Source organism: Phyllostomus discolor, chromosome 7, assembly GCF_004126475.2.
Source record: "Phyllostomus discolor isolate MPI-MPIP mPhyDis1 chromosome 7, mPhyDis1.pri.v3, whole genome shotgun sequence".
Taxonomy (NCBI): domain Eukaryota; kingdom Metazoa; phylum Chordata; class Mammalia; order Chiroptera; family Phyllostomidae; genus Phyllostomus; species Phyllostomus discolor.
Window position 1 is genome coordinate 27,691,005 of NC_040909.2, and position 22,072 is coordinate 27,713,076.

A 22,072-nucleotide genomic window follows, 5' to 3' on the forward strand; every position below is an offset into this window, starting at 1 on the left:
TTTTGAATGGGAGCCAAGTATATTCTTTATGTTTCCCACAGCTTTTCTGATAAATCCTGTATCAGTTAGCCATTGCTGCATAACACATCATCCCACAGCCTAGTGGCTTCAGGATCCTGAAGGCAGAAACAGCAGCCATTCTGTTTGCTCAGCAATCTGTAGTCTGGGCTGGGTTCATCCGGGAGTCTCTTCAGCTGGTCCCACCCGGGGTCATTTCTGCGACTGCCACCCTCTGGAGGCCTGAATGAGGCTGGATGACCCAAACTGGCCTTACTCTCATCTCTAGTGCCTCATCCGAGACAGCCTGAGGCCTGGGGGCTGGCTGCTTCCCCTCTCTGTGGCCTACTTAACAGTCCATACTTCTTTATGTAGTAGTTGGCTTCCAAGGAAAGGCAAAAGCAGAGGTTGTCATGCCTATGAAGTGTCCCTTTGGCCACATTCTCTTAGTCAAAACCAGTCACAAGGCCAGTCCAGGTTCAACGGGAAGGGAGATAGACTCCACCTCTTGCTGGGAAAAGTATATGCATCCACGGATGGAAGGAAGAGGCTTTCGCTGGCCACCTTTGCACTCTGTCGGTTATGGCTTCCTGGGTTCTATATGTTGCCATCTCTTGATACGAATTTGAATTCACATATGATTCATTTCATGTTACCTTATTTAACCTTTCCAACAGCCTTTAAAGGGAACATGCCTCTGTTTTATCATGGGAAGACAGAGGCTTAGAGAGAGCAATTTGTTCGCTGCCACAACAGAGCTGGAGTCGAGCCCATCTGGTGCTAAAAACTGTGGAGACTCACCTTGTGTCATGCCTCTGCCCAGCGCCACCTCCCCCCAGAGTGAGGATCAGTCGCTGGACCCCAGAGTCCAGTAAACACCAAACCATTTTTTGAATTAAGTCTCACAAGGCACTGGGACATATGTAAATTACACCAAAATGGACAACTCTGCAGATTGTTATTTAATTATTTTAGTAATCTAAGGACCTCTATAACAGGCTTTGTAACAGAAGAGGTATTCATTTAAGGATGCAATGCTTTATATGTGAAGAGTTTTGTCGAGCCAGACATCAAGTCAATGATGCTATTTCTCCAAACATAATTTTTAAAAAATTAAACTTAATGGGGGTCAACATTGGTTAATAACATTATATAAGTTTCAGGTGTACAAGTCTATAATACATCACCTGTATATTGCATTATGTGCTCACCACCCAAGTTTTAGTCTGTGTCTATATGAGTTTATTTGTTTTGTTTGCCCATTTGTTGCTTTCTGTTTTATGTCTCATATGTTAGTGAAATCATATGGTTCTTGTCCTTTTTTATCTGATGTATTCTGTTTCACAGGATACTCTCAAAATCCATCCATGTTGTTGCAACTGGCAGTACGCCATCCTTTTTATGGCTAAGTAGTATTCCATTGTATATATGTACCATCTCTTCTTTATCCACTCGTCCATTGAAGGACAGTTAGGTTGTTTCCATGTTTTGGCTACCATGAACAATGCTGCAATGGACATATATCTTTATAAATAAATATTTTCAAATTTTGGGTTAGATACCCAGAGGAGGGATTGCTGGGCCATATGGTAGCTCTATTCTTAATTGTTTAGGAACTGCTCACTAGGTGTTTCATAGTGGTTGTAATTCCCACCAGCAGTGCACAAGGGTTCCTTTTTCTCCAAAGCCTCTCCAACACTTGTTTCTTGTCTTATTGATAACAGCCATCCTGATGGGTGGGAGGTGGTATGGTATCTTCTTATGGTTTTGATTTGCATTTCCCTTATAGCTGCTAAGTTGAGCATCTTTTGAAATATCTGTTGGCCATTTGTTTGTATTCTTGGGAAAAGTGTTCAGGTTTGCTGCCCATTTTTAATTAGACTGATTTTGTTGTTGTTGAGTTGTATGGGTTCTTTGTACATTTTGCATTTTGGCCTCTTATTGAGGTATTGGTTGCAAATACCAATTTAGAACGTAAGCAACCAACTCCCATTTGGTTGCTTACGTTCTAATGTAGTGTAATAAATAATCATTCGCTTTCCAATCCATTGACTTTTTAAATTTATTTTGCTTTACATGGGATAAAGTTTGCAACTTCTGAAGAGAGAATAAACACTTTTCATGGAAAAAAGCTGTTTTGGAAAATATAACACCTCTGCCCCCAGTTTTTATTGGATAGTTCAAGCGAAAAAAATCCAAGGTCAACTTCGTATTTGTCTCCCAGTGGGTAAAAGTGCCACAGGCTGACAGCAGAAGGACTTGTGTCCACGGAAACTCATCTTGAATCAGCAAAGTCGGTTCTGCAGTGCTGCAGGGCACCTAGGGAGTTGCTGGTGGGTGATCAATGGGAAAGTCCACCTGCCCTGGAGGACCGCTTCCACCGAGCACTGAGGCTTAGCTGACTTTTCACCACCTCTTCCGTGGCCACTTATCTCAGTCTCCAAAAAAGAAAATTCTGACATCTTAACTTTAATGTGGACATTTTATCCAGTGCTTGAGATAAATATAACCCTGAGTAGTACGGAGAAGGTTTAATGGGAAATGGTTGGCATTCCTTCTTGGTAGAGGCGCAGCGAAAGGAGAAAGGGAGAGAGAGAGGGAGGGAGAGACAGAGAGAGAGAGAGAGAGGGAGGGAGAGAGAGAGAGGAGAGAGGCGAACAGCAGTGGGGAAGACAAAAGCAGAGATAAGAAGGCTCCAAGGCAGCCTGGACGCCAGGCTGCTGAGAACCTGACACTTTCCAGACCCCAGCCAGCATGGTGATCCTGAATCCAATGACTCTGGGAATTTACCTTCAGCTTTTCTTCCGCTTTGTGGTGTCTCAGCCTACCTTCATCAACAGTGTCCTCCCCATTTCAGCAGGTAAATGATGACTATGGCTTTCCTCTCTTCCGTCTGTTCGGGGCCGGGGAAGGAAGGAAGATCATTTTGCAGCATGCCCTGATATTTTTCCCACTGTGCTCTTGGTGGGGGAGTCTGGAAGGGAATGAGCCACCATAGCAGCTCTCTGTCACTTCCAGCTAGTCTTGGAAGCCCCTGCTGTCCGGGTTCTCAACAGCCCCCACCCACTGCTCAAAGCCAGAGACTTTTAAAAATTGTTTCTGCCTGCCCATCACATCTGCTCATTTGCTGCATGATTTCATTGTGGTTGGGAATTGTGGGAGCTTAAGAGTAGGAAAGAAGCGCAAGGGAGAAAGGAGTGAGTCTCAGGCATTTCTATAAATACATCCCTGACCCCTTCTGAAGGGGGCTTGGCTCGAAGGGGATGATGTGGAGTGGACAAGCCTCTGTCCCAATGCCGGGCAGTGTTGCCCGCTGCTAGGACCATCCCACCGAAGGGGAACAAAGGCCTGCTGGTTCTCTGGGGGGCTAGGGGCCCCCATGCAGCCTCAGACTCGGTCCTCCATTTCTCCAGCCCTCCTGCTGTTCTGTTGTCTTTTCTCCCCATGGCAGGACTTCTCTTCAGCCTCAGACGAGGCAGCTAGGAGAAGGGGGCTCTCCAGGGGAGAAGGAGAGGGGCTTGGAGTGACACCAGGCTGGAGCTGGGCGTCTGCTGGGTGCAGTGCTGGGAGATGAAGGCAAGGAAGGGGCTTTGCTGGCAGCCTGGCGACGTTTTCTGCTGCCCTTGTCCTGTCTGACCCAGAGTAGGGGAAGTATTAGGTTACCTGCATGACCTATTTAAACGTTTCTGAGCAAACGCAAATATTTTCAGAGGGCTTGGGGAGGCTGACAGCCCCTCTCCCTTTACCTCAGTCACCCATGGCTCTCCCTAGAAACGGCTCTCGCTGCCTTTGCTGGAAACACGGGCTCTCAGGGAAGGCACAGCTCTGAATTCAGCTCCCCTGTCCATTCATAAAAACAGTTCGTCAACATGATGTGCTGCCAACATTTGTGGGCCCTGAGGGAAGGACTCAGAGAAGCGTGCGAGGCTAATTATAGAAGTGGGAGGAACTCACGGAGGGGTAGGGGATTTGTGGAGAACACTGAGGGGGTGGGGAGGGGGAAGGAGAGGCAGGTGGTTGTGCCACTGCAGGTGTGCCAACACGCCCCTAACAGATTCAGGTCAATAAGACTTCTGAGGGTGAGTGAGTCATTATTCCACTTCAGAGAGAAACTTGATAGTTAATTTGGTCTAACTTGGTGACTCTTAACCTCTTTGGGGCCATCGATGCCTTTGAGAATCTGCTGAAGGCTTGGGCCTTAAGGAAACTCAGTCCTCTGGTTCTAGCCCTGCCTCTGCTGGGCTCTAGGACTCCTGGGAGATAGTTGGCCTTAGACTGTAAGCACCACTTGGGCAGGGCATCTGTTGTGTACATTCTCGTCATTTCTCCAGGGTGAGAGCAGTGGTTGGCACATAGCAGGTGCTCAATAAATACTTAGTGACTGGATGCATGAATGAACAAATAAAACCTTGCTCATCTGTAGGTTGGGGTATGCTGTCATTTTGTATCACTGAATTTAGATGGTGCCAAAATGGCTAGTGAGTTCTGAAAGCTAGAGAGAAAAGAACCTCTGACTTTCTTTGAACTCCTTGCCCTCGAGAGAGCCCTGGCATATCTCAGACATCTTTTTAAAACTTTAATTGATTTCAGAGAGAGAGAGGAAGGGGGAAAGAGAGAGAGAGAAAACATGGATTTGTTGTTCCACCCATCCCTGCCCTCATTGGTTGTCTTGTATGTGCCATGACCGGGAATCAAACCCACTAACTGAATGAGCTATCTGGCCAGGACTAGACATCTCTTAAGTGAGACTTTGTACAGATGGCCCTACTCGGGGTAACGTCAGGATAGAAGAGCAACTCTGTTAGGTAGTCCTGATGAAATACTTGAGTGAAAGGACCAGTTTCAGAGGTTGTGGATAGGACTGAGGGAACCAACACGGAATGTTGAGAAGTTAGCAACTGTGGGTAGCTTTTACCACCCCTGCGCTTGAACAGGCAAGAGGAGGAAATGGGGAAATGGATCCCACGAAGATTTAGGACCTCGGCAGAAAGGTCACTGAGCAGGAGTATTAATCCTGGAGGGACCTAAAAAGGGGAGAAAGTGGAGAAGAAATACCCCGACTTCTCTTTCCCCCAACACAACCACCTCTTGGTAGTGCCCCGCATTGGCCAACCCCCACTGGAAGCCCAGGCAGAGAGGCTCCTTGGTGCCGTCATGGGGTCAGCCTCTGGGGCACAGAGTGGAGGGAGGCAGGCCGGCCTGCAGAACAGCGAGGCCGCACGTCCCTCTGTAGGCGCCTCCTCACGAACTGCCAGGTCCAGATCCTCTGGCTGGGAACGTGGTCTTCAGACATTTGGTGAAACAGTGAGGTTGCGGTGGGAGCATCAGCAGAGAAAAAAATCTCTGCGTTCTTTTGTAGAATTACTTGGCTTTGTCCCCTTCATTGAGTTGCCAGGGCTTCCTGATAGCGCAGTTCAGAAGTAAACTTAGGCCCTGAAACAGGAACTATTCCCTTAATTCTTTAACATATTTTCTAATTGGATATGAATTCTATATTCAAGCTTGTAGCTTCTTAATCTTCTGATGGAGACAAGCCCTGTGCATGTAGAAACAAGGGCCACCAGGAAGATCTTTTCATTTCCCCCGTCACACCTCAGTGAGTGCCTACCGCGTGCCGAGTGCGGCAGGGGACACAGAGACAAGTAGGACGCTGTCTACGCTCTGGGGCACCCTCGGACACTTGCTGTTGACCCACACATGGGCGGCCCAGGCAGTGCGCACTCGATTCCCCAGAGATGGTGGGGGGGGCAGCGATGGAGGGAGGGTCCTTACAGGCCTGCAGGCTGGTGCTTGCTTTCAGCCTCTCCAGGGAAGGCTGCGTTCCAACCGCGCCAGGCACTGTGCCAGCTACCTGGACCCCCGCTCCTTCCCTGGCAGCCTATGCTCCTCCCTAGAGGAGAACCAGGAAGGGAGCAAAAAAGTCTCAAAGAAGCCAACACTGATGGTAGAAATGTGGGCACGAAAGCACATGCTTTTAATGCACAGAAAACAAAAACAAGCTCAGGCCTTTACTCCAAGCCGACTAAACTCTAACCTGGACCCCGTTCTAACTGGCTTAGACAGGTTTCTGGAAGGGTGATGTGCTCCCTGTAGCACGTTAGATCTTTGGAGCGAAGCTGCTGCTTAAATGCACACAATGACAACAACAACAACAAAAAGCTCATAAAACTGGTTACAAGGAAAATGGTAAAGAGCTAGGGAATAGTTCTGAGATCAAAACAGAATAGTAGCCTGGAATTATTTCTAGAGCCTCTGTTTTGTACGTAACCCTGAGGGCATCGTGAATTTCACTACGAGAAGCATGGATGACCCAGTGGAGACTGAACTGTGGTTTCTTTATTTTGCTTAAGAAGGCAGATCAGTGTCAGATATATTTTAGAATAATTTTTATTGAACATGGCCCTAAAATCTTAAACGTCAGGAACCCTAACTTTGTTATGTTGTTCCAGCCGTTGCTGGATGATACACTACCCTCACACTCAATAGCTTAACCCACAATCACTTATTAAACTTCACATGTTTGTGGGTTGGCTAAGGGTCAGCTGATCTGGTGTGGGCTTGGCCGGCCCTGGCTGGACTCACTGTGGTCCGTGGACTGACTCAGCCCCAGGAACCATTCACAGATGCAGCTCAGTAGTTGGGCAGTTTCTAGAATGTGGTGGCACAGACCCAAGGACAATAATATTTATAGATGGGCAGACCTTCCACACACTCCAGTTTATGTAATTCTCACAGCACCCCCAGGATGGGTGTGGCATCTCTTTTACTTTTCAGGTGAAGAAAGAGAGGTTCAGAGAGGTTAAGTGACTTGCCCAAGATCACACAGCTTGTATGTGGGAAAGCTGGAGGCTGGAATCCTGCCCTCTGATTCTAAGTTAGGGATTTTTACCAGTGTGACTAAATCTGCTTCTGGCCATGGATACATAATGATATCAGATATTAAAGTCCTGTAGGCTACCCCTCTAGCCTTTGAAAACTCAGCTCTAGATTCTTTTTTTTTTTTAAATTTTTCATCCCTTCCTTAAAAATAACATTTTTTTCAATTACAATTGAAATGTGCAATATTATATTAGTTTCAGGTGTACAACATAGTGGTTAGACATTTGTGCAACATGGAGGTGATCCCCCTGATAAGTCTAGTACCCACCTGACAGCATACATAGTTATTACTATACCCTTTGTTCTTTCTTCTCTCTTGCTGTCTCTCCAGGATACCATTGCGGAAAACTCTTAGCAAAAGATTGAGTTTGACTTTACGCTAAAGTGTGCATGACTTGCCAGGTTTATATTCCCTTTGGAGGTATTTGTGTTCTAACACTGGTTAAAGTTCTAAGCTAAAGCATGTTCTAGTAAGATGAGCTTCATCGAAGGTATTTGGGGCGGGGCGGGGATGAGGTCGCGGGCGGGCCGGGGGTGAGTCAGGGGCACACCACCTCACAGCACTCTCCTCGGGCGCTGTGAGCCAAGCTGCCCTGTACCCGCACGCACACGCGTGACTTCCCTCTTCCAAGGCAGGGTCTCTCAGGCAGGCAGAACTCTCCAGGTGATGTTGGGTCAAGGTCTCAGGGGCCAGATGGTGAGAAGACCTAAATCCAGTCCTGTACAGTGAGTCATGCGGAGGAATCTGAACTCTGGGCGCTGGACTCTTCTCCAGTTAGCTGCTGAGATACAACCCCGAACAGGAGTTTCGTGACCTATAGGACGTGCTGCCTAGCCCTGCGCTCTCCCGACTTGAAGCCAGCCAGGCCACCACTTGGGAACCAATCGTGGTCTTGGCAGTAGATCGTGGGCCATTTATTTGTGTTTGATGTTGGTCAACTATTGCTTAATGGTCCATAATGCACTTCCCAGCCATCTCCTCCGATTTAGCTTCCCCTGTTTTCTCTAGATAAAATCAGGAGAGCTCTTAAACTGGGGGTTCTCTCCAGGGGTCCCAGCTTCCCCACTCCTCCCCATCCCACACATCTGAATTAAGCAGTGGACCCATCTCCACCTTGGACATGAAGAGAGGTGGACGTGAGAGGTGGGAGGCTTTCCCTCCAGGTGTCCAGGGCCGAGCCCCCACATGGCCACTCACCACACTCAAGCCGGCTTTCCTCAGACCCACAGCCACTGCTGCCACAACCACACAAAAACAGTGCAGGCCTAAAATCAAAAAGAATACCCTTCTGGTTTCAAGGAGTCACCAGATAAGTGAGTTTCCCGTTCTCCTAAAGTGCTGTTCACATCGTAAGTACTACTCATATGACTCTTATGATTGCTACTGATTGTTTCCAAACCTCTCATTTTGCAAAGCATTTTCGCAGCTACAGTTATATTTGCTCTTCACAGCAGTCCTTGCATGTGGGTTCCGGGGCTGGAATTTAGATTGTTTGCTGTGTGACTGTGGGAAGGTCACATCACAGATGTGGTGAGCCCCAAATTCCTCATCTGAAAATGGGTACAACCGTCTCCGTCTCACAGGACTGCTGAGAGGGTGTGTGGACTCGGCAAAGACTAAGTGCCGCTCTCTGCCTGGAACAGGGAGGCGGCAGTGGCCAGACCAAAACGTTCCACCCTCACCGAGCTCCTGTCCGCTCCCTGAGGAGAACCTGCCCAGCCTGGCCCACCCGCCCCAGGGGGGGAATGAAAAACCCTGCCGCAGAGCTGCAGCTCCCAAACCAGCGGCCCAGGGACCAGACCCAGCCTTCCTGTGTGACCACGTTCTGCCTTCATGTTGTACTAGAAGGAGGGAGGGAAGGGAAGAGAGAGAGAGAGAGAGAGGGAGGGAGAGAGAGAGAGAGAGGGAGGGAGAGAAATTTTTAAAATTTGCCTTAGTTGCTAACATTTAAGAATCAAATGATTTAACATTTTTTAAAAAAATGTTTTTCTGATGTCTCCTTTAAAAACAAACCTCTTGAAAACCAGGATGGCCCGGCAGTCCTGCCCCACATGTTGATATGGCAACAGCTGTCAGGAATGGAGCTGCTGGTGGTCAGTTAGCCCCATTTCCCAAGTCCCCACCACACCCTCTGGTCTGCCTTCCCTACTACCTCTCTAGCCCCACCTGCCCATGTGGCTTTTTGCCCTTGGGGGCCAGAAGCTCTGCTCGCTTGGACTCTGTCCGCTTCTTCTTTAGAAGTCTTGGGGCATTTTCCCAGCATCCCCAAGCTCTGCAAAGCTCAGTTTGAAAGTCCATGTTCTAGATCAGTGGTTCGCAAGCTCCAGCACTGGTTCTCGGGCCCAACTAGATGTGAGACTTCCCTGGGATGCTTTTCAGAAGCCTGGTGTCCAGACTGAACAGGCTAGGTTAAATAAATTGGAATCTCTGGGCATGGGATCAGGCACTGATAGTGTTTAAAGTTCCCCTGGTAATTCAGCTGCACAGTCCAGGTTAACCACTGAACTGTATGTAGCCAGCCTCAGAATCACCGAAAGTTCTGTTACAACACAGACGGCTGGGCCCCATTCCTGGAGTTTCTGATCCAGGAGGTTTGGAGGGGAGTCCAGGAGTTTGCATTTCTAATAAGATCCCAGGAGCTGCTGATGCTGCTGGCCCGAGGGCCACACTCTGAGAGCACCTGGTCACGCTGGCCTCTGAGTGCCTGCCTCATTTCCCGTGGCCACTGGGTTGGCCACAGGAACATCTCCTGTGTCCAGTCTTCCTCTGCCTCTCTCTTATAGAAACTGGTGATGACATTTAGGGCCCATCTGAAACTTCTTGATTTAATCACACCTGTGAAGTTCCTTTTGCCGTATAAGGTACCATTCACAGGTTCCTGGAGTTCGGATCTGTCGGATCTGGCCTCTTTGGGGGCCATTATTCAGCTTACCACAGTTACCTTTTCACTGCATAAAGTGTCCCACAAGCGAGTTTTTAAAGTGACGTCAGAATCAAAGTCACAGGCGTATATCCTGTCTTCATTTGGGTTCCTTCCCAGAGCAGACCCTGACACAAGAATTTGGGTGCAAGTAGTCTATTTGGGAGGTGATCAGTGGGAAAGCGAGACAGGCAAGGGAAGGCAGTCATACCAGGGGAGTCCTTGAGCAGGTTCCTACGGACTTCCGGGGGACAGGGCCCTGGGATTTTCATCCACCAGCTTCCAGGGACATGCTTGCCCAAAGCAAGTCCCAGGGCTAGAGAAGCTCTCTGGTGTAGCCCAGGTGTTGTGGCCAGAGCCAGAAGCCCACAGAGCCTGACGAGTGCAGAGGGATGTGGGCAGGGGAGCGATGGCATCAGCCGTAGATACTTAGAGAGCAGCCGTGGTTTGCTGGCCCTCGCACAGCTGCCCGCCCCACCCACCCCTCCTGGGCAGTGGCACCGGGAGCCCAGCACTCCCTGTCTGATGCAGGAGCTGGGATCCTGTCTCTAAGGGAGCCGGCATTTGCACTAGTAAAGCTGTCTTGCCTTGAGCACGTTCTATTTGCTAGACTCTTTATATGACTTAGGATCTCAAGAACATCACAGACCGTTGGTGCCCCCCACTTTACCAAGGAGTCACTAACCTTCAGAGAGATGCAGTCACTTGCCTGGGGTCACACAGTGCCAGGGCCAAAATTCCAAATCAGGACTTTCTGATCCCCAAATTGTCGCAGAGGCAGAGTAGCCTGGTGGTTGGGAGTAGGGCATCTGGTGCCACATAGCCTGGGGTCACATCTTGTGTTTCCCTTAGCTGTGTGATGTTGGGCAGGCAAATCACCTTCTCTGTGCCTCAGTGTCCCCATCTGTAACATGGGATGCTGTGAGGAGTTCTGACCTCACAGATCAGTTGTGAAGATTAAGTGAGCTAATTAGGAGTATAAAGTACTTAAAACAATGCCTAGTGGGTGATGTAGAAACTTTTTTGTTATTACTTCCAAAACCTTGCAGTGTCTCTATACATGCTGAGGGGCCCATGATTTCCCCTCAGATGCATTTGTGTCGAAAGGCAAAAGTCTCAAATATACCCCAAACAGCAACTTTTGGCTTAAACCACTCAGCAAGTTAAAGCAGAGGGACTCAGCTTTCGCCTATTGTCCGTGTGTGAATTCGTCCCTAAAGCAGGGACACATAGACCAGGGAAGGAAACTCTTCTCCCGTGGCTGGCTCTCCCAGATGGCTTTAAAAACACACCTGGCCCTCTTCCATCTCTGGGAGCCTGCAGCTCCATTCAAGCTGGCACTTATGTCTCCACGGCAACCAACATAAGCACAAGCGTGACCGTGTGCTGGGAGCTGGCGACAGCTGAAGGAGAGGCCCCACGGCTGCTGCGGGCTTTGCATGGTGAACCAGCTGGAGTCTGAAAAAAAAAGAGGCAAGGAAAGAAGGAGACATGAATTTGAGTTCGACAGGCACCTCGCCTTCCAGGCCTCCCCCTCTTTTCCCTGCTCATCGCACCGTGCGCTCACCTGGCCTTGTTGGTGTCTTTCTGCGAAGTCTGGATAAAGCCCCAGGAGCTTTCCTGCCACAGCTGGTAGTTCTCTCTGGGGACAGGTGCTCTAGGAGGGACCTTCCAGGGGTCTCAGACCCAGCAGGGGGCTTCTTGGAGACCCAGGAGGTGGGGGCTAGGGTGACAACAGCTGTCCTGCCTGTGGAGACCTACTGGGGCTTTCTTACTTTACTGTGACTCAATTTACAGTCCGTTCAGATGTTTGAACTCGTTCCTCTGTGAGGGGCCTGTGGGTGCATTGTACTGCTGAAACCGGCTTGCCCCTCAGTGCCCAAACAGAACTGGCTCAGCGAGAAATGGTTCATCCTGGGGTGGCCCTCAAAAGGCTTCCAGACTCTCTGTGGTCATCTAGAAACCAAGTTCTTCGAGCTGAAATGGAGTACGACAACCTTTTCCCTTCTTTTCCTTTTCTCTGAGAACTTTGTCGGTCAAGGTCATGTTAGGGAACATAAACAGGGAAGAGACAAATGTCCTTTGTGTCCAGGGAGCAGCAGGGCCCTGAGGGAACAGTGTGGGTTTGGGTGGCATGCCCCTCCAAGCTCCGGGTCTGCCCAGAGACAGGGAGGAGTGGAAGGCCGAGCTGGCCGTCTGGACAATCTGCGCCCTGGAAATGCTTTTCCCAAGGTATCTGAAGTAAATGGTGTCTCTCTTATTTTTTCCTTCTTTAATTATCCAAATCAACTGCTCAAGTCCTGAAAGTAAGAGTGCTGATCCTAACCATAACCCCAATCCTGACCCTGAGAGGCGTAGAACTGGTTGCCATGGTGATTGCTGCCAAGGTTCCCTTGTTCAGGTCCGGCTAGAAGGTGGTGTGGGGATGCTGAGTCAGTGGGTTTGGCAGTTTGCCTGTTTACTAATGTTCTTGGAGAGGCATTGCGGCAGGGTGCTAAGGCACTGAGGTAAAATTTGGGAAACTTGGCTTGTTTCTCTGGACCTGACATTAACTCCTGGGATGCATGTATAGTGTTAGACAAACCATTTGTTCCTCGTAAGACTCAGTTTCCTCATCTGTAAAATGAAGAGATGGACTAGATTTCAAAGATCCTTTTAGCTGTAGACTTTCTCTGACTTTGTGGCTACCAAAGTCAAATTTGCTTGCTAATTTCCATACTTAGCACCTACCCAAAGAAGGGGTCTTGGCATGTGTTTCTCTTCTGAGCACTGGCACCTGAGTATCCATGAGGTGAGGGTAAAAGGCATGGGCCACATTCAGACAACTCTGGATTTGACTGACGTCTTCGTGATCCACTAGCTGAGTGATCTTGGGCAAGTGGTCTTGGTTTAATTTCTTAGCATCTCAAGCTCCACCTCTGTAGACTGGGGAAAAAGAATGCCCACCTCATGAGGTGGCAGTAAGGATTCAGCAAGAGAATAGGTAGAGCTCTGCCCTGCTCCTGGAACATAGTTAAGCTCTCAGTTACGGGTTGCGATATTATTCCAAGTGGCAGTGAGAGATCTGGAGCTCAGGCCCTGTGCTCCCTCCTGGAATGTTTCACTTCTACTCTGATTCCTCCTGCTCTGGTTTGGGGGCTGGAGAGGTTTGCTCATGGTGCTGAAGGGTCTGGTTTCAGGACCGAGTCTCCATCGAAAGCCCAAGGCTGAGCAGGGGACGTTGCAGTAGATGGGCTGTGGAATTGGGGGTCGTGTCTCTCAGAAGCGCTGCTCCATTGGACCTTGAATGTCAGAGCCCCAATCTTCCACACTTGGAAAAGGGGGGCATAATAGAAGATAATTTGAGGGGTTATTGTGAGGGTTGAAAGAGAAATCATTGGTGGGCCTCGCTCTGAGCGGCTAGGGTATTTCCTTAGGAGTTGTTGTGCCTTGAGGAGTGACACTGGACTTCCATGACCTGGAAGGCCTAGGCTCACACCCAAGGATGGTAACAGCTTGCTGAGTACACAGCAGAAGGGCCTGCTGATGTGCAGAGTCCGCCGGCAGGTGGCCCTCCCTGCCGCTGTGAGGGAGAAAGCTTCTCACTTCCCCAGACAGAGGTGAGCTTTGTAGGAAACCCCCCAGGTCACTACAGTGCCAAGAGTGTCCACCCTTGGGAAATTGTGCAGTCCTGTGTGGGATGCAGTGGGTAAGACAAGCCACTTCCCATGTCTAGTTCATCCGTGTCAGGAGAGTGGCTGGCTGTCCACACAGCATCTGCCTTGTGTAACATGACAGTTTTGCCCCCTTCAGAATAGAACGTGGATGCCGAGTCACCAGGCCTGGCAGTGTGGGTCCCCCAGGCAATCACAGGAAGATTGCCAAATATGAATTTGAAGTTTTCAAATGGCATGTCAGCAAATGGTGGCTAAGTTGACAAATAGACTCAATTTTCTTGCCACATGCCCATCTGCTGCCACTTTGCATTTCGTTCAATGTTTTTTCTAAGTGAGGCAATAAAATCCATTTAATTGATTCAGATCCTCTTCATTATTATTATCATCATGATATTTACATTTATCTCTAAAATAATTATGACTATTACATGAGATATATATTTTTGATATACTCCCCATCCATCAAATAACCAATAGTTACTGCACCTCCTACTTACTATATACTTAACTATTATATGAAACAAGAAGATTCATAAGACACTCTAACTCAAGGAGCCCATAGTCTACTTGTGACATCGAAAGAACGCACACGGGCAAAGTGCATCACCGTGGTCGTGTCTCAGACACACCAGCAGGTGGAGCTGCTGTAAGAGCGGGGGCAACTGGGACGGGGAGACAACTGACCTGGGTTCAAGTCACAGCCCCACCACCTTCCTAGGCGCTTCTTCGAGCCTCAGTTTACTTATCTGTCAAGTGGAGAAAACATTAAGAAGCCTGAAGGCTGTTGTGGGCCAGTGCTTAGTGCATCATGAGTGTCAGTACAGGTCACTGAGAATTGTGACAGTCGACATTTGCCACCTGTGCATGTGAAGGGGGTTGAAAAGGAGTTTTTGTCATCTGCTTTAGGTCGGATAAAATGTCTTCTGAAAACCCTGCAAACATGCTTACATCTTACACCAGAATCCATTACAAATGAGTTGGGATTTAAATATAAAATATGAAATTATAAAATTATTGGAAGAAACCCTGGGAGATGTGGGGGATACCTTGAGTATGTAGAAAAACTCAGAGGCCATTTTAAAAAGGCTTCCACAATAAACTCTACTACCTAAAAAATAATTGTGTGGGAAAAAACAATATAAAACAAAGTCAAAAGGCTTTGACTTTGGGAAAAACAAACTGGGAAAATATTTGCAAGTCATATATAAAAAAAATTTAAGAAAAAGCCAGAAACCTCATGGAAAAATGGAAAAGTTACATGTGAAAATATCTCCAGCCTCATTCACTATAAGAGAAATGCAAATTAAAACCACACTGAAAGACCATTTTTCATTTATCGGATGAGTTGGAATCGAGAAGGTCTGACATCTCGTGCTGGTGAGGGTGGGTGGGAACATGCTCATCCTCCACTGTGTGTGGGGGGGTGTGGGTCGATGGGGACTCTGTGGGGGTGAATCAGCCACCATGTGTAAAAAGGACAGATCTGCCCGCTCTGGGCCCAGCAAGTCGACCTAGGAGTTCATTCGGCGGCCATGCTTACCAACGCAAGGCTGCCTGCAGAAGGCTATTTGGTGGTGTCATTGTTTACACCCACAGATGTTTGCAGATCACCCAAATGCCCATCAGCAGGGGCAGGGTGAGCAGACCATCGTTCTGCCAAGTGAAGGAATATCCTGCAGGGGAATGTGGATGTATTGTATGTAGTCACACAGAATAATCTCTTACAAACACCTTGGTGAAACCGAGAGATAACCCTATGAATAGTATTATATTGTAAATAACTCTCTGAGTTAGAGGGGAAAATATTGTATCTACATGTTTGTTTCTGTAGGCATAAAATTGTCATGAACATATACACAGGAGACGAAGCAATTGGTAATGAATAATTGGAATTGGGACAGGGATGGGAGAAGTTCCATGTATTCCCATTTATCTTTTTTAGATTTTGAATCACAGGAATGTATTATTTATTAGAAACAATTAAACAACATTCCATATATGCCTGCAAAACAGAGCCTTTCACCCGGAGCACAGGAGGGGATTTTTCTGCCTACAAAGGTCTGTTGGATCCAAATTAGCAACGGGAATTGTGAGCCCAGAGACTTTCCACAATGGCATAGTCATACAGTTATCGTGCTGCAGAAAGCCTAAGGTTCATCTTGCCAACTTGTTCAGTGGAGAAGCTCTGTTGTTCAGTTGAGCCCAAGGAGCTCAGCCAGAGGCCCCCCACTTTCCAGAATTCGGGGATTTGAGTTAGTCACTGGAACCAGTGGGTAGAAATGTCCATTTGTGCCAACAGGCAGCCAGGGGCTGCCCAGGGACCCTGCTCCTTCCTCCCCACCTGCTGTGAACCGTCAAATAGCAAACACTGGAGTCAGCAGGGCAGGGATGGGGGGCTCTAGGCAAAGGGTTAAGCGAGCCACATGGTTCTGACTCACAAATATCTGTCGAGCTAAGATGTCACCATGGAAAAATGAAGGCATGGAAACGTAATGGCTGGAAACACAGGGTCTTTCCACGTAGCTCCAGTTGTCAGCAAGTGTTGGAGATAACCCACCCTTCGGGCCAGATGCAGCCGGGTGGTTTTGTCTCTGACCCATGGCCAGATCTCCCGGATAACTCTAGAAACTTGGCCTCCCCCGTCAAGCCTGAGCAGGAGATTTAATAGCACTCGCTGATTTATGCTGGCCGTTGTAATCAGATTCAGAGCCGAGGCGCAGCCAGCCTTGGGGAGGTTTCTTGATGTTCCCTTGGCTCCTAATAACATTGTCTCCTCCTTCCTCTCTGTTTACCACATGCCATTTGGTCAAATTAGAACTTGGACTCAAAAAAGCAGATGCCTTCCTTCAGATAAGGTCCAAAAAAATTCCCTTGTGGGAGGAAAGAGGGGTGGATTTGTCTCCTTGAATCTGTGCTCAGTCAAAGGAGCCACTTTTGATATACGACTTACTGTAAAATAAAGACCAATATGGGGTGATTTTCCTACATCCTTGTAGCCAGGGCAGACCTTTCCTCCTTGAGGGACCCCTGTCAGGGGCAGAGGAGAATGTCCTTCTCATGTTTTCTGTAGGGATTCAGTTCCCTGCGCACGGTCTCCTAACGAGTGGCCACAGGCTCCTCCAGGCCCCGTTGCTGCCCTGGCTCCGTGCAGCTCCGGGGCCCCCAGATATCTGCCCACGAGGGCATCAGACCGACCTACCCCCACCCCTGACCCTTGTGAAGGTATCTCCTGGTTACCTGTTGCCTGCTTAAAATTATTTTATTCTTTTTCATTATGAAAAATTCCAAACATTCCAAAAAAGTGGAGAGAATTGCCCAGAGAGCACCAATATGCCCACTCTTTTGGGCCAAATTGTGTACCTCCCCAAACTCATTTAACCCCAGTACCTCGGAATATGACTATATTTGGAGATAAGGCCTTTACAGAGGTAATAAGGTTAAGTGAGGCTGTGGGGGTGGGCTCTGACCCAGTCTGACTGGTGTCCTCACACTAAGAGATCTAGATGCAGAGAGAAACCAGGCATGCACAGAGGAAAGGCTGTGTGAGGACACAGCCAGAAGGCAGCTGCCCGCAAGCCAAGGAGAGAGGCCTCAAACAAAAACCAAACCAAAACAAAACAAAAAAAACAAACCTTCCAATACCTTAATCTTGGACTTCTAGCTAGCTTTGAGAGCTGTTAAAAATTAATTTCTAGCCCTGGCTGGCGTAGCTCAGTGGATTGAGCGCGGGCTGCAAACCAAAGCATCACAGGTTCGATTCCCAGTCAGGGCACATGCCTGGGTTGCAGGCCATGACCCCCAGCAACTGCACATTGATGTCTCTCTCTCTCTCTCTCTTTCTCCCTCCCTTCCCTCTCTAAAAATAAATAAAATCTTTTTTAAAAAGTTTTAAAAAATTAATTTCTGTTTTTCACGCCCCCCCCAAGGCACTTTGGCAGTCCTAGCAAACCAATATAGCCACCACATGGATTCTGTAGTTATTGTTTTGCTATGTTTACCCTATCATATTTTTATTTTTCCATCCGCCTTATTTTCTGATCGATTTAAAAATGAGTTGCAGATCCTTAGCCCACTCTGAAGACTAAACTATTCAATGGAGAAAGTAAATGCATATTTAATTGAAGGCCACAAGCCCACATGACTGAACCCCCCTGTGGCTGGGATCCTGAGGGGAGGCAGCTGCTATCCTACAGGGTGAGTCTGCAGACCAGGAGACCGGGGCCCGAGGAGACGTCATTGTCAGGCTTGATTGGAAAGGCATGGAACTGGGTGTTGGCAAGCTCCTCCAGCTTCAGCTGGCTGCAGCCGTGCCGGCCAGTTGTGCTGAGGTTCCCAGCTCCTTCTCTTTAGCTGGTGGAGAAGTGGGGAAGGGCGGTCACCACTTTGTGCTGGTAACCAAATCTGCAGAAGTCTCCAGGGTCAGACATCTGGATTTAATCCTGGCTTAGTACCCACTGGCTGGGGGTGACCTCAGGTGCCTTCCTAAGTCTCTGAACCTTATCTGAAAATGAGCGTGGTAGTACTCACACATACCTTGTGGGGATGTTGCCAGGATGAGAGGAGGACACTGAATGCTCACAGGATGCTTCCTGTGGCTGGTGCCTCACTGCTGGGTGGGGTGATGCTCTCTGCTGTGATAAGCAAGCACCCACATTTCAGTGGCTTAATCTAATCAAGATTGCTGCTCACACAGCCATCCAGTGTCCCCACTATAAGGCTCTACTAATGTTGATTCTCTTCTAACTGACTTAGCAGGGTTCTTGTTAAACCTAGATTCTGTAAAGACAGACACAGAAGCCCAAGTTCAAAGCCTTGTTGAGAGCTCAAGTCTTTGTCAGTGGGAAGGTAAAGCTCCAGTCCTCCAACTTACTTCTCTGCCCACCTAGGTTTGGTTGGGAGGGTCGAGCTGAGGCGCTCTGGGGCTGGTGGAACCCCAGGCTCTGCCCCCAAAATGTAGGTGTCTTTGCCGCACACTGGCAGCTCTGAGTCCTTGGGAAGGGTGCCAAGTTATCCAGGCCACACAATCTCTCTGTGCAGCAGCAGCAGTGGTGGCAGCAGCAGGAGACGCAGCGGGGGAAGATGCAAGGCAGGCTTCACTTTGGTGGGGATCAGCAGGGAACAGGCCTGCATGTGCCAACAGAGGGGACAGGAGCTTCTGGACCAGTGCCCAGGAAGGCAGTATTCCAGAAGTGCTCTTCTGGCCTGGTTGATAAATACCAGAGCTGCAATTAAGACAAAATACTGTGAATATGACACCTGCCAACAGCTGCAGCAAGGTTCCGGAAACTTTTATTATGAATTATACTTGCAGGCAGCTCTGCTGTGGTGAGCTGGTTCTGGTGCCAATGAACCTGAGGGCACTCAGCAGGCCAGCTGCCTCGAGGGCAGGGATTGCCCTCCAGGGGTGGAGGAGGAGATTGACCCTCCATCCCTGTTCAGGGCCCTTAAGAAGGACCGTTGTATCGCAGTCCCTGTAGAAGCCAGAACGGGGAAGGGCTTGGAGCTCACCTTCTCCAACGGCCTCATTTTACATTTTGAAAAACCAAGGCACAGTGGAGAAGTGAGTTGTCCAAGGTCACACAGCAAGCTCCTGGCCGCACCAGGGCTGGAGACCAGGACTCCTGATCCCAGGCCAGCACACTTGGCTGTAAGCAGTTCACAGTCATCAAGCATTTGACTTAAGGAAGTTCAACTGTTAGTGCTTTGAGAGACAGAGGCCAAGTCAGAAAGTTAGACTGAGTCAGAGATCGGGAGACCAGACTCAGGGACTGAGACTGGGACGGGAAAGAGAGTTGCAAAAGGAGGGAAACAGAGGTAAGAGGGACAGAAAGAGACATTCGTGAACTTGAGTCCTTAGGTTCGAAACAGAGGTTTGGACACCTGCAGAGCTGGCCAGGACCTCAGAGACCATCGAGTTCAATAGCTGGCGTTTTACACTAAAGAAACAAAGTGTAGTTGAGAGGTTTACTTGTGTAAACCTTTTAAGGAAAAAATTAATACTGAGCGGTAAAAAAAAAGAAAGAAAGAAAGAAAAGATTTGCATGCTAAAAGTGGCAGAACTTTCATTGCCAAGGGTTTTTGAAATGAGGTTTGAAAAACGAAGAGCGGCAGGACCATGGCCCAGCAGCGGGGAGCTTGAGAAAATGTAACGCAAGTATTCCTGCCTCTGTCTGAGGTTCAGGACTGTGAGCTCCATGCCCTCCATGCTGCCCTCTCGACCTGTTACTCGGCGTCCCTGGGAACTGGGGGAAGTGACCCGGAGGAGGAACCCAGCCTAGCCCTTCCTTACCTTGCTCCTCTCACCTCGTTACTGTCAGATCTCCTCTGATCTCAAAGCTCAGCTCTGCCATACCACCTCTGCCAGGAATCTTTTCCTGATTTCTCACTTGGATTCCCTGGCTCAGCTGGTGCCCATCACTTCCTCCCGTGAGTCCCTCTGGACCCCCCAGCTCCATGTTAGCCTCTTTTCTTTGCCCACCTTATACAACAGTTCTCTTTGAAAATATTGATGAAGGAACAAATCCCTGTTCTGTGGCAGGAATGTCGAAAGCCTTGGTCCTTCCTAATCTTCCCAACAAAGTAGCAAGGTGTGTTTGACTATACCCACTTTACAGAGAAGAGAGCCGAGAATCAGAGAGAGTAAATAACTCTCAAGATCACAGAGCTAGTTTAAGTGGCAAAACCAGGACTCCAGCCCAAGTTTGCCCGGCTCCAGGGCCCGCCCTCTTTCCAAAACACTGCACGACACGTTCCGAGGGCAGGAACTGTGTCTAGTCATCGTGTTTTATACACACTTGGTGCTTGACGTGTGTTTCTGAATGAATGAAACAGTAAGTGGATGAATGAATACAAGGGGTATCTTTTCTTTTGAAGGCCATATATCAGGGGTCAGCGAGCCACAGCCCGAGAGCCCAACCCAGCTTGCCTCCTATTTGTACAAGTAGAGTTCTGTTCCGACACAGCCACACCCACTCCGTCTGGTGTGGCCGCGGCTGCTTTTCTGCGCAGCAGCAGAGCTACCTCGTCACTCACAGAGGCTGTGCAGGCCCATAGAGCTGAAACTATTTTGTATGTGGCCCTTTCCACAAAAAGTTTGCTGACCTCTGCTGCGGTGTGTACTGAGCTGGTTAAAACAACAGTGCTTGTTGCTAAGTGCTGACGATCTTGTCTGTATGATCTGGAATAGTGTGTGTGTGTGCAGGCATGTGCATGGAGTGCCTGTAGAGTGTCAGACAGATCTCCACATGTGTCGTGTAGGGGCCACTTTATCATTTTATAGGCAGGCTTCATCTGAAGAGGTTTACTGCACAGGCCCTTTGGCAATGCATATAGACATTCAAATTCAGTTTAGCTTTGTTGACAGCACCTTGGCATTGACTTGAGGAAGGCCGAGAGACCCTGGCAACAAAGATCTTCCTGAAGCAGAGGAGGGCAGACTCCCCCATGGGACAGTCGCCGTGGGGGTGGACTTTGAGGCTTGCCAGAACAGTATTGTCAGGGCAGTTTTTGAGCTGAATGAAAGGCAGCCTGGGTGATGGATGACACTCTATTTTGTCTGTTCACTGCAGCCATCAGTATCCCAGGCTCCCAACGTCCCCTCCTCCCCCTGGGACAAGAGCACTCTTCCTCTACCAAGCCACCCCCTAGTGTAGCTTCTTGAGAGGCCAGCACGCCGCTTAGCCAGTCCTGCTCCCAGGAGCTCAGGACTGTCCTCTGGATCCCTGGCATCTGGGCCAGGAGCAGCACCAGAGCAGGGATTGGACGACTCCCACCCCAAATGCCCAACAGGCCAGGCGCTGGGACTGCTCGGGGGCGTGACGGATCTCAGCCTGCCTCCAGCATGTGCTCCCTGGTCAGTCCGCCTTTGGCCTTGCCCACAATGACAGGCCCATCACTCAGTCTGACTCATCTGCTTACCATTTCAGGACTGCTCTGTTACTCAGCCTGCTGCTTGGGTGAGTTGTGTGCGTGTGCGCGTGTGCCTGCACATGCACTTGCATGTGTGCATGCATCGTTTTGGGAAAAAAGACTCTCGGAAAGCAGGCTTGTTCTGAGAGCCTTCAGAAGCCTTTAAGTCTTAAACTGCTTGGCTTGTGCTGGAATCGCAGCATAAAAGGGTGTGACAGTGGAGATGGTGGGGGCTTTGGCACGTGCATGTATGTATGTACTTGCGTGTGCCCATCTTGTGACCTTGACTTCAGAGTGGCAGGCTGGCAGCTGCTGCTCCCTTGGCTTTGGAGTAACACCATGTTCTGTGGTCTGGGGCACTCCCAGCATTGGTGGCCCAGAAGCTCTGCATCAGGCTGCAGGCTAATGGGCATGGGTCATGCAGCAGCAGCCACCAAATTGCTGAATTGTTGTAGTTATGTCCTCACCTCTGTTCCCTCCTCGCCCCAATGCCTGCTCAGGAGTAAATTGCAAGATGGCAAATTCTAATATGATCTGCGTTTCAAGGTGTGTGTGGTATTGAAGGAAAATTGTCGGGTTAAACCTTTTCTGGAATATGTGCATTGGAGAAAACTAGGCAAATTACAAGCCAGAAAAGGTGAGAATTTGACTGTAGCTGAGATATCCGGCTCAGGGTCCAAACACTTAGTGATGCTCTGCCCTGCACCTCTC

At 48.9% G+C, this 22,072-nt stretch overlaps 1 protein-coding gene across 2 annotated transcripts in view; it reads left to right on the top strand.

Moving 5' to 3' along the window:
• Nucleotides 1–2,084: 2,084 nt before the first annotated feature.
• COLQ (collagen like tail subunit of asymmetric acetylcholinesterase) overlaps nt 2,085–22,072 on the top strand; it is a 52,493-nt gene continuing 32,505 nt past the window's right edge. The window contains exon 1 of one of the 2 annotated variants that reach the window (XM_036030622.1): nt 2,085–2,857. In XM_036030622.1, the coding sequence (XP_035886515.1) occupies nt 2,752–2,857 (106 nt within the window). In that variant the 5' untranslated portion in view covers nt 2,085–2,751. Of the gene's footprint in view, nt 2,858–20,927; nt 21,409–22,072 lie in introns of those variants that run through there. The other variant, XM_036030621.1, reaches the window with a different exon arrangement.